General features: G+C 40.4%; 1 protein-coding gene across 4 annotated transcripts in view; it reads right to left on the bottom strand.

The window, feature by feature from the left end:
- The window catches only part of LOC144521280 (arf-GAP with coiled-coil, ANK repeat and PH domain-containing protein 3-like), a 92,112-nt gene that overhangs the window by 42,691 nt on the left and 36,445 nt on the right, over nt 1-12,976 (bottom strand). For all 4 annotated transcript variants that reach the window (XM_078255775.1, XM_078255777.1, XM_078255776.1 and 1 more), the window contains exons 2-4: nt 9,926-9,983; nt 5,806-5,925; nt 5,148-5,201 (exon numbers count right to left, since the gene is read on the bottom strand). In XM_078255775.1, coding sequence (XP_078111901.1) covers nt 5,148-5,201; nt 5,806-5,925; nt 9,926-9,983 — 232 coding nt within the window. The remainder of the gene's footprint in view (nt 1-5,147; nt 5,202-5,805; nt 5,926-9,925; nt 9,984-12,976) is intronic.

Here is a 12,976-nt window from a genome sequence, read left to right as displayed (position 1 = left end):
TTGGGCAGAGAAGGGACTGTTTAGTTAAGTATCAGTTTCAACTGTGAAGACACATTTGGATATATTTTTACTTTCAAACAAAGGATGTAGTTGTAGTTTGTAAGGAATGTGAAGGATTGCAGTTGTAGACAGAAAGGCCTTCCTGCTGTGTCTTGCTTTGTTTTACAGTTACCAAATATAACACAGAGACTAGCGTTGGCATCCCACATGGGAACTCACACAACCAGTATGTGCCGCCTTCTGCATGAGCATACTTATTGTATTCAGATAAATTCAATCAGGGAAATTGTAACTGAAAATGTAATAACCTAAATTCCTCCATCCATACATGCCTTCTCTCTACCTAGTGTAAATATAATCCTACATATAATCCTTTAGCAGCTCACATGTTAGTCTCTCTTTGCATCACTGTCAGTCTCCCCTCATTTCTAATGGATGCTTGGGGAGTCAAACATAAGTCAATAATTAATTGAGTATTCATATGGAGTTTCGTGCGTGAATTAAACAGTGAAATCGTGGCCTGGTTCCTTTGTGAAATGTTTGGAAGACGCACAGGCTCGGAGCTAAAGTAAAAACAAAAAAAGGGAGCTATACTTGGCTTGGCCTTCATAAAAACAGAGCTTGATTGTTCTGTTGTGTGGTGCTGAACTGGCGAGAGAGAGAGCCAAGCTATCAGGAAATGGTGGGAAGCGAGGGCCAAGACTCTTTTATACTTTTCTTGGATCCGTGTGCTTGCTTGTCTGCTCTCACGTCCTTGTACGTGTTTATTTTATGCGTTTCAAAAGGAATCTGAGCAAAGCTGCAACAAGGGCAGTTGGCACTCAGCGGCCCCTTTTTTCACGGTGCCATTTCATATTCAGTGGCAGCTGCACGGCGGAAGCATGCACACGGTGGGACATCCGTCACAAGTAGCAGATATAACCATGATCATTTCTTATTCATTGGAGCACTGCTGGTGCTGGAGGAGTGCTGCACAGTCAAATGCATATGGTGTCTGTCCTGATTACCCTGACAGGAACATGTAAAATTTGTCAACAGAAAATGTTAATAAAAGTCTTTAATATCAGTGGATCATGAGGCTGTGTTAAAGGCAGGGTTGATAACTATTTCTAATATACAAATTTTTTTATATATTGTTTGAAATGGTCATACGTAAGTGTACTTATTGTGGCAATAAACCTCTTTCTGATTCTGACAGCACTCTGACAGCAATAAATAACTTCAGGGCTCTGAAAAAGGAGTGAAAAAGATCCGTCATCTGTAGCTGCTGTAATCCTGTAAAAACGCCCACCAATCACAGTCTCGCTGTCCGCTTGGAAAGAACCAACAAAATGTCTCCTCGCCCCGTTGCGCGTACTCTACCCCTCCCGTATACGAGCCTGAGCTCAATACGCGTCTTCGGTGCATTGTTAACAGTAGTCATGTTTGTTTTAAACATTCGCTATGATAACATTAGGCAGTGTTGTAGTCGAGTCTCCAACTGTCGAGTCTGATTCAAGTCTCGAGGTCCCCAGCATTCGAGTCCGACTCCAAGTCTGAGTCACCAAAGAAGAATCCGATTTGAGTCACCAATACCTGAGTTTGAGTCGAGTCATGAGTCCAGACAATAGCGCCTTGAGTTGGACTTGAGTAAGAGTACAGGACTCGAGTACTCCATCCCTGCCTATTACACATAAAAGTAGTCAGAAACTTCATCCAACTTCCGAGCCTTACTTCATGAATGCTCAAGTCTGATTTCATAAATCCTTCAGTCCAAGCCCAGGTCATCAGCGCGCAAGTCCAAGTCGAGTCACAGGTCCAGAGAATAGTGGCCCAAGACAGACTTGAGTTCGAGTCCAGGACTCGAGTACTCCATCACTGATATTAGCTGCTTGCTTACCGGTGAGTGCACGTCTGTGTGTGGGCGGAGCCCCGAGGGCAGGGCGAGGGGTTAGACGGAGCCCCGAGGAGACGCTACTTTCAGATCTTGCTAACTTTTCAACATTACCAACCCTGCCTTTAAGGTCATATCGTTGCAAATATTACCATTTCTGTGAAATCCTTAATCTCAGGGGAATCTCTCTTATCGCTTTAGTCTCACACTTCTCATACAGTACAGGTACATACCCCCTCCTGCTTTGTTCTGCTTTTACAGCAAAGTAACAAAGAAAACCTTTGAGAGCCAATCATCATATCATATTAATGTCCAGTCAGACTCTTGGCTATAATGAATAGGAGGGAGGGACAGGCTCACAACCTAGCTGAGCTTTCAAAGGAAGTGGCCAGCTGGTCCCAGGCCAGACAGACTCTCTTATGGTCTCTAAAGTGTGACACAGTCAAACAGGGGATCTGTCAGTGTGACTGAAACCCTGACAGACTGATGGAAGCTCTGAAGTCTGCATCTGACTGGAGCTGGGAAGAAGCATGTGGTCCTAAAACTGCCAAAGCTCTAATATGAATACATTTACAAAAGAAACATGTTTCCAATTAAACAAAGAAATGAACAATACAAGCTTCCCAAAGCAGCTTGTAGAGGTCTTTACACAGTAAGTTTAAGGGATCAGTAATTCTCAAATATTCATAAGCCAAGAAGAACTACAGATCCATACACTTCTTACAATTGTTTTCCATAAAATCATTCAGGAGTATTTTTTACATTTTGTATGAAATTGCACATGTTGCATGTTTAAGTAGGATGGTAATAATTGTATAGGTGAATGTACTGCGCTGCCAGTTTATTAGGTACACTTAGCTAAAACAAATGCAGTCTGATACAACAGTGCATTAAATACAGCCATTTATAAGGTACGAATGTGAAATTGAGACAGTTTCAGAGAGTTGTTGATTCAACTTTAAGCTTATTTTGGAGGCTGTAGTCTGTGGTCCTGTTGTATGGAGAACCAGCATTTTATAAAGTCAATAATGGGGAAGCTGTTAGCAAACGGTTGAATGTTTACATATCCAGCAGTTGGGAAGCAACATTATCATTCATATTAATCGCAAGTCTGGCCACCTTTTATCTATGTTTTTGATCTCCGCTCAAGGTGTAAGAAAAATTGCGCAATTTGCACAAAATCATTCTGGCGCCTGTATTTGTGTAAATATTATTCATTCATTCATTCATTGGTTTTTAGAATATTTTATTTAGTTTTTACTTTACTGTGTATTTTATGATGGTCAGTTGTAAGTGTTCTTGTTGGTATTTATTAGATATTCTAGCATCTTGATTAGCATTGGAGCATTTTAACTGTTTTATTTATTGTCCCATTGCATGTTGTCTCGGGTGTCTGAAACTGTGTGTCATGGATGCCCTGCACTTTTTAAGCGCGCAGTAAATTTACCTGTGGGTATAAATAAAGTAACTTGAACTTTACAGCTTTTTGCACTTCTGGTTAGATGCTAAACTGTTTTTCGTTGTCTCGGTACTCTGTGCAGTGACAATACAGTTAAACGTAATCTAATCTCTGTCTCTTTTGGCTTTGGAGCAGTAGAGCATGACAACGTTTTCCTTTTCATTGCTGTGATTACAACCTTCACTGCACGCTCACAGTGTTGGTTCCCCCCCCCCACACACACACACAAATATATCAGATATGGCAACACGCTATCGACAGTCACACACATGCATACTGTACACATGCCTGGCCATATGTAACACACTCAAGGTTACACAGGGTTACTACTGTCCAGCGGCTAAAGCTAATCCACGCCTGGCTGAGTGACCCGGCTCCATTAACCCCCCATCTGTAAAGCTGACCTCTCTCTCTCTCTCTCTCTCTCGCCAATTTGCAATGACACACACACACACACACACACACACACACACACACACACACACGCACACATGCAACGGGTTAAAGCTAATGGACTTCAAAGGCCCTCGGAGGGGGGGTGGGCAGTGGGTCAGGAGCCGCTGAGGCAGGAAGGAGAAACGACAGCAGTAAAGTAGAGGCGCTGTGTAATGTCGGGGAGAAGATGTGAATTAATGAAAATACTAAACACAAAGATGGGGAAAGGAACATATTACTGTAATGTTATTGTTATTCAGGGTTGTGATTCTCAGGAATTTGTATCAGGGGAGCCTTCAGAGAAGTGGAAATTGCTAAAATACTTGTAGATAACTGCTTTTGAAAACAGAAAATTCCACAAACTGGCTTTACTGTACCATTCTCTTATAAGGCAGCATTTATACGATGTAACTAATGACAATATGAAAGATACAATAGTTGGAATTATACAAACTGTCTTCATAGTTGAGAATTGATGAAAATAATGTATATTGATAAACACTTACAATTGTCCTTATATCATTTTAAAGCTTCATTATAAGGTGTTATAAACTATTTATTATATACTATCTATCTATATATATATATATATATATATATATATATATATATATATATATATATATATTGCTTATAAATGAGAAGTAGGGGTGGGGTATAAGTATAGAAAAGAGCTTAACACAGTCAGAACCAATATAAATTTATCAACAACTTATTGTTTGGAACAATTATTGTTGAGAACAGTTACAACTTCCAATAGGATGATTAAAACCCTTAATTAATGATATATTAACACTTATAGCTGCAGAAGTGATTTCTTATAAGAAAGTAAGAGAGCATTTATTAATGGATTACCAACACTTATACCTGTAATATTAACAAAACAAAAAAAAGATAAACACCTGCCAATGGGAGTTGTCACAACCTGGCAACCCTGCATTTGTTTGCATATGCCTTTATACATTTTAATTGATACAGAAGTATTTATTAACCATCAACAAAGCAATTAGTTAGAGGGTGCCTTATTAGTAAGTACTTCACTAAACCATATGAGGCATTTTTCTAATATATAGCCTTAGAAAGACAGGGTCAGTGTCTTTCTTTTGCCATTTTTGTCCTCTGTGGGACTGTCTGAGATGTGACACAGCTCTGCCTGACAGTACTGACAGTTACACAGAAACAGACATTAATGACATGTGAAAAAAGTCATCCACGTGGAATCGGTTCAAACTCAGCTCAGATTGACCTTCGAATTGTTCCAAAGAGAATACAGGACCCTTGTCAGGCCTTCAATGCCAGCTCATGTTGGATGATATCATTGTGCCGCTGTATGTGGAGCCTATGGGCCTATGGGACAGTGTGGAGAGCAGGCTGACTTACCATGTGGTAGTTGATGATTTCCTGGAGGCTTTCACCGCACTTCTCCAGGCACTCCTGCAAAGAAAAAAATAACATCATTCTTTAACTAGATAATACACTCAGAATTGCTGCTGTGTTTGCATCTGAGAGTAAAAGAAGCAAATTAAAAACTCAAACCATGTATTTTTTTTTTTTTTTTTTTTTTTTTTAATTCTAAATGAAAAATCAAAAGATCCGCAATGCTAAAATTAAGCCAGTTAAGTCCACTTGAGGTAAATTGGAGGATTTCTTCTCTTGAACCTTGTACAGGAAAAGAAACTATAATTGCAGGGCTGCTTCAGTTTCTTTCTTTTTTTACAATGGAAACTACAAATACGAACATGACTTTAATAAGAAACTCTCAATTAGTCTTACGGTTGAAGCCAAGAAGGCTTTTAATAGTACTTAATGTCAGCAGCAATGGAAATAGTCCAAGACACTGGTGCTGCGTGTTGAGCCAGAAGTCAGTCACACACACACACACACACACACACACACACACAATCCCAGGAGTCACTTATTTCAACAGTCCTATCCACTAAAGGACAGATAAAATATGACAAATAAAAGGCACAATAAAGGCTAAAATGGTTCAAACACGGCTGCCAGATGACATGACTTGGACTCCTCAGAAGCTCACCGAGATTGTCTCATCCTTCTTGCACTGCTGGGACAAATCCCGGACGCCGTTGACGAAGAGCTTGTTGGCGCTAACGTACGCCTTCCCTGCTTCAATCATCCCACTGCATAGCTTCACCAGCTGGGGAGCAGAAAGACACATTCGGAGGGGGATAAATGAAGGTATCACTTTCACCACACAGACGTCATAATAACGCTAGCAGGGCCCTAGTTATCATGAACACTGAGAACATGTTCGCGGTATTTTAATAACTTGAGGAGTTTACATTCTACAATTACAAACGACACGTGTGTTTTGTGTATAATCCTGGCGACAGACCTGAATGTCAGCTGAGATCATAACGTCTCTTCATATGTAACAAGGCTGGGTGAAACAGAAGTCTTCATATGCTCCTCCACAATACTTAAGCTTTTGTTTCCAGATCAAAACCTCCACACTTTCTCACATTGGTTTTAGCACACACAGATCAGGATGCATGTCATATAGTTGCATGTTTTCTGTCTAGTTATCACTTGTTGTAAGTGGTAACATAAGGCAGTGGGTGCATTCTCAGGTGGGGTCCATATGTTAGCCCCCTGACATCAGCAGAACACATGACACGTGTTTGTTTTATCTGTGACTGTCAGCAACATTTGTGATATCTGCCATAAAGATTGTATTTTTTAGCTTCTACGTTCAAGAAAGGAACTTTTTTTTTTGTTGTGTTCGAACTTCTAAACGCCAGGCACTCTTTTTTTTCAGCACAATATATCCACCCACTTCCTCCCAGCTGCTAACCAGACATGAGCTATTCTTTCAATTAGTTGAAAGAGTGCTTATTAACTTAAGGACTGCACGCCTCCAGTTTGGAGAAGCGTGCAGGAGGACCGGCATCGAAGCTATGTCCACAGCAATGCACTGCTGTAGACGGGGGCAGCAGCAAAACCTATTTTAGCCACCCTAAAAAAAAAAGACAAAATCAGTTTAAGTTTATAGCTCTATTTAGGATGTGTTCACTGCTTTCCTTGCCATCAGACAGCCTTTTCTAACAGGGAACTGAAGCTGTTACATCCATCTATGCTCTCTTCAAAGCCACCAGACTCCTTTGACAAAAACAGTCATTTTACCTCGCGGAACACAGGAGTTCCTGATCTACCACTGCCTCGATCGGTCAGTTAGTTTGTGTTATTGTGTACCTTTGGTGTTTTAAAACAACACTAGAGAACTTTTCCCGCTTCGGTGACCCTACAGGTTGGAAGCGGAATTGTCCATTACATTACATTACGCAAGTTTGCCAGATCGGGTAGCGGATCTGTAGTTTGAACGAACTGGACAGTGTAATGTAATGGACAATTCCGCTTCCAACCTGTAGGGAGACCGAAGCGGGAAAAGTTCTCTAGTGTTGTTTTTTTAAAGGGTTAGTTTGGATTCGCCAAAGTAAGTAGTTATATTTTTGTCATGGATATAATAGGCCAAATACACTTTGATTAATGGATAAGTATTCAAATGAACAGTGACGATGACCAGAGGCGGAAAGACTACAAAGATATTCTACTTGAGTAAAAGTACTATTACTTTGATTAACTTTTACTTATTAATTTTACTTGCATTATTTTACTATGCAAGTAAGATTACCGGTATAAAAGTCTACACAAGTAAGAGTAAAAAGTAGCTTATTTAAAATTGACTCCGAATAAAAGTTACTTAGTTACTTTTAATAGCGAAGGAATAGAGAGATGTACTTTTTTATATTTATACTTAATATCTCATTTATACGTATTATGCGTTAATGAAATCGCAGTATTTTGTGATTTGATAAGGGCACAAAGCCATAGGGCGCTTTCGATTTCAATTTCTTGGCAGATACGAAAGACAACTACCTTTTTTATTTACTTTCTTTTAGCTCCGTAACGGATGAGATTTAAAATGTAGCAAAGTACAATACTTCAAACAAAACATACTTAAGTAAAAGTAAAAGTACAGATTTTAAAAAAGTGAAGTACACAAAAAAAACTACTCAAATACAGTAACGTGAGTAATTGTATTTCGGTACTTTCCACCTCTGACGATGACCCCTCCTGACTGGAATATGAACTATAGTGGAGTTTTCCAACAGTGATGTCAGTAAAAGAAGAACAGACTAATCCTGGCTCTCAGACACTTAGTGTAATTCAACGTCAAAAGGAGCAGATGGACCGGTGACACGAGCATCACTGGCAAAACGCCTGGCTGCCTGATTACAACTGGATGCTTTGGAAGCCAGTGTGAGTGCCACGTCACGTTTCAGTTAACCTCAGCTGATCTGTTCAACAGGACTGAGCGACACTGCGCTGTCCCATCATGCCGTCAGTGGAGGCTAGCAATGTCAGCGCTGTGGGATTAGCACTGCCGAGTATCACGATGCTGGGAGCGAGCAGCTGATTGTAATGGGCAAGCTGCGTCTGTTGCAACGAGATACACTGTGACTGAATGTGGAGAACAACATACCGCCATTCCTCCTCTTTTTCAAATCATTTTTCATGCAGTATATTACAACTGTATAGTTGTGGGATCTGTGTGTGAAATACTAAATAAATAAACATAGGGGGATCCCATACCATTATTGTGTCCAGTACCAGTTTCCCTGAACGGAAAAATAACCCTTAATTATCTCCAAAATCATTTCAACACCAGTTCATTAAATAACTGCAAACTAACCCTTACAAATATCTCCAGAGCTGGCTGCTGGCATGGGCAATTTAGGGAATTAGCTCAGAGCGTGAGGGAACTGTAAGCATGCAAAATGACTGTGGGAAATGAATAAATATAATAAATATAAAATATACAAAAATAAACAACGCAAGAGTTGACCAAACTGCTCAAACTCTTGCGTATTTCAGGCCCAACTTGTACAACATGGATTCCTTCATTAATTACTGAATCTAAAACTTAGCACTGAGATGGTAATTAAACTTGATTTGTGCACTGGGGGGGGGGGGGCTTTTTCCAAAAGATTCTAAATTAAAACTAAAATTTTTGGAGAAGAGATGCAGACTTTTTTTTAACTTAAATTTACAAACCCCATTTTGTGTAGTGACAGAAGGACAGTTTAAGGTCCTTGTAAAAACTTGTTGGACTTAGACTTTGGACTTAAATAAGGGTTTTCAAATATGAGAGGAGCAGAGCCGCAGGATTGAAATGTATTAATTAGCAAATGTATAAGATAAAGAACACGGCTTGTACAATAGTCACATTTACACCTGAATCACTGAACAGGTCGTCATGTACAGTATGTAATAATTATGGGTCAGCATGATGCTACATTTTCTAATAAATTATATCTGTCATTTTAAAAGCACAACTTTAATTTTTCCCACATTAAAGGCCATCATTTGTGTTGCGTTTTTATACAAAAAAGTCATCACTGTTCTGCTCTTGAAATTTCTGGTCACACCTCAAACAGTGATGTCACAGCAGGTGTTTTGCCTTCAGGTGCACTTTATAAACCAGGCTGGCACAGAGCTGTAGAAACCCAGATGCCACTTGGCCTGATCTCTACTGACGGCTTGTAGAGCAGGATATCAAGCATGTAGCAACAGCGTGAGCTAGCATGGCTGAATATAAATAGCAGAGTTGTTGTACAGACTTAAAATGTTGGCCCTGAACGACACGTTATAATATGCTACCCTGTCGGGTATGTATCTGATTAGTAAATTCATATAGCACCTTTCAAAAAGGAAGTTACAAAGTGCTTCACAGGAAGAAGAAAATAGCAAACCTACAAAATAAAAGACATAAAGTAAAGACAAAAGACACAAAAACAAATGGGTTTTGAGATGCTCTTAAAAAATTTGCTCTGATTTGACTTTTCTGAGACAGTTTGAGTATAAGCGGATAGAAATTCAGCGTCATATCTGCTGCCAGCCCTTCACTTTGGTGGTTTACACTGTGTTTACTGGGCTGTTCTATGTGACATGCAAGCAGGCAGCACAGCCATGGAGAGATGATACAAACATCAGCTTTGATATCAGTGACTGGGGGTGCAGCGAGAACAGCGACATGCTTGAAAGTTTTCACCCACAGAGTACAGAGTATTTAAATAGCTTTACAGGACCAGATGACAGATAAAGTGCATTGGCAGTGACAATATCAAATGTCTTACCTTATCTAGTTTCGCCTCGATCTCCACCACCTCTGTCTCCACCTCATCAATATTTGCCCTGAAAAGCAGAAGCGAGAGAAGCTGTTTAAAGCATGTGTGGTAATGTGTTACTGGATGACTGAAAGAAATTCCATTAAAAGTCATTTATCTCGTTTGGAAAACAGCCGTTCAAAAAATCTGCGTGTGATTTCCCACGTTCTCAGAAAGCATAAAGACACTCCATAAATCTGTGATTGACAGATGGAGTTTTTTTTTTTCAGGGAGCCAAAACCAGGAATTGTTCGAGCAGCAACAGGTGAGAGTTTGTGTGTGGTTTAAGTGAGCGAGACACCGTCCTGGGAGCAGTTCCGCTCTGTCAACACAATGTGACAGACGAGGTCTCGACACGGTGAGGGGGGAACACGGCTGTCTGGCACATCCGGACCCCCAATCCACCTACTTTTACTGTCAACACCACCACAACCAATACCACACCCAACCGCACCACAGAGAGAGGTGTGATTTACAGCCAGAGGCTCACAGCTGCATGACGTAGCCCCTAAATGCACCACTCCCCGGCTTCTCCACATACTGATGTCAATAAGGAGAAGGGCTGGGACAATATGCTTGAGTCTCGATTTGATTCTTTCACGATACATGGGTGCCGATTCGATTTGTATTGTGATTTTCATTTATTTGCGATTATAGAAGTATTGCGATTCGATAGTATTGAGTATTGCTATTTTCTTTTCCTTCTTTAACAAAAACAATAGTTGAATAATACACTTCTAGAGACAATATATCATGAGACATTGCTAAGAACTAATTGTTTTCTAAGAAGAATGCACATCACGTCAGTCATTCAGTCTGACTTTTATTTCATTTGTAAAGTAGAACATCGTTTTTTCTGCTTTCGGTCAGAAAACTGATATGATGTAATCGGCGGTACCATATAAACAGAAAATATTTAAGTAAATCGACCCCCCCCCCCAATAAGGAGTGTGTATAATGAACAGATCAATGCCTTTATAGCCTGCTGCTCATCCTGACATTATGTGCTTCCTGCTGCCCAGTGGGACTTTGTGGCTTCATTAGAGTATAAATAGCACCAATAGCCAGCCTCTTCATATAGTCACAGCTCTGCATACCTCAACCAAATCTTCACATTTATAGCCACACCAGCATTATGGCTCAAGTAATGGAAATGCCGGTCAGTCACCAGTTTGGTCCGGCAATTTCATGGCATTAGTTGCCATGAAATTTTCTACAGACATTCATGTTCCCCCCAAAGCAGTGTTTCCCAAAGTGGGGGGCGCCTGGAGTAATAAATAATGCATGGTTCTGCTGAACTGCTAGCAAAGCATCGACAAGTTTGTCAAAGGACTGCTGGGTAAACGTAAAGCTACAGCAAACGCCACAGCTACCAAAACAAAGGCAAGACAGTACACAATTCTCTCTAAGGAGCTGACTGCCAATCTCCCAGTCCAATCACACTGTGTCTCATTGACTATCCCTTCGAGGAAAAACAGCCGATTGTTGCACATCTCTCTCTCTCTCTCTCTCTCTCTCTCTCTCCCATAAACTCTACCATAAAGTGTAAACAGAGCTGTGTAACATTGCAATCAAATATATTAATGAAAATAGAAGTGTAACAAATATATACACATTCTCCGACTGTGGTGACCCTCTGACTTTTTCTAATGCCACCATCGGGTTGACAGGTTTGGCCTTTTAGTAAAAAGTCTCAGTAACATGCCATGAAATTTGGTACAGACCTTTATGGTGCCCAGAGGATGAACTGTAATAACTTTGGAGATCCTTTGACTTTGGTTTACAACCAAATGCCTGCCAAACTAATGGCATTGCCATTAGCATCAACTGTACTTTGTGTTTAGTGCTAATTAGGAAATGTCAGCATGCCAACACGGTCGAGTTTGGTCTAGTTTTCATTGGTCAAATTTGAGTCTCACTTTTGTCATGCATTTTTTCATTTTCATGTCTTTTAAGTATTTTGAGGCTACAAGCCATCTTTGTCGTGTACAGTTACCACGGTCGCAGGTGAGCACAAAGAGCTCGGCTACAGTGTGTGATTCTGCGGATGCACGCAGGTTGTTGAGTGACACTTTGCATTTAAATGGTAATTAGTTCATTTGTCCTTCACATGATTTAGTTTTTATTCACTTACAAAAAAAATATACATATCACAGTACTTTTTATTTAGTTTTAGTCTCGTTTCCCCTCCAAAAAAAATAGGTCTTCAACAAAAAATTTGCGTCATCGTCGAAACGAATCCCTACACAGACACTGACACAGACACACACAGACAAGACACATACACACACACACACACTCACACAGCTCCGTGATGAAAGTATCTGTGGCATATATCGGCCACGCCTGGCAGGATATAAAACTTGTTTCTCTGTCTCATCTCTTTGTCTCTGGCCTTGGATGGATTAGCCTGCTTGGCCAAGGTTCCGGGGACGAAGGATGGCACATGCTCCCATACTCCTCTCCACCCCCACAGCTTTTACTCTCTTTACATCTCCTTTTTTTTTTTTTTTTAAAAAGGATCTGAGGAAGTGAGGGGGGGCAGAGCATTACTCCAGAGAGGAAATATCTGTCAAAAGATTCGACTCATGCTGAATGGAAACATGCATTACTAAAATAATCAATACCATATTATTCCATATGTGGACGTGTGTTATTGTAACCTCAACGGATCTCCTGCTGAACAGCCTTCAGCCAACCACACCCAGGGATAATGTTGCGGTGCGCAAAGCTGTTTTCATTGCTGATGTCATTTTGGAAACTGCCCTTTTTTATGCGATAATGCTGATAAAGCTCAGGCTTTTCAGGAGGCTCGCTTCCCCCCCCCCCCCTCACGCCTTTCCGCAGCAGCCAGGCTCATCTTGAAACATTATTTTAATATTTTATTAACGTTTAAATGTCTACAGATACCCAAGACAGTTCATGAATGACCCATTTAAACTAGCAAAAACACAGATACTGTACATACTGTAAGATTAACCGCAATGTTATCTGCAGCACTTTTGTCAAAGGTCCCTCAAA

Source organism: Sander vitreus, chromosome 7 (assembly GCF_031162955.1).
Source record: "Sander vitreus isolate 19-12246 chromosome 7, sanVit1, whole genome shotgun sequence".
Lineage (NCBI taxonomy): Eukaryota > Metazoa > Chordata > Actinopteri > Perciformes > Percidae > Sander > Sander vitreus.
This window is presented reverse-complemented; position numbering and strand designations above follow the sequence as displayed.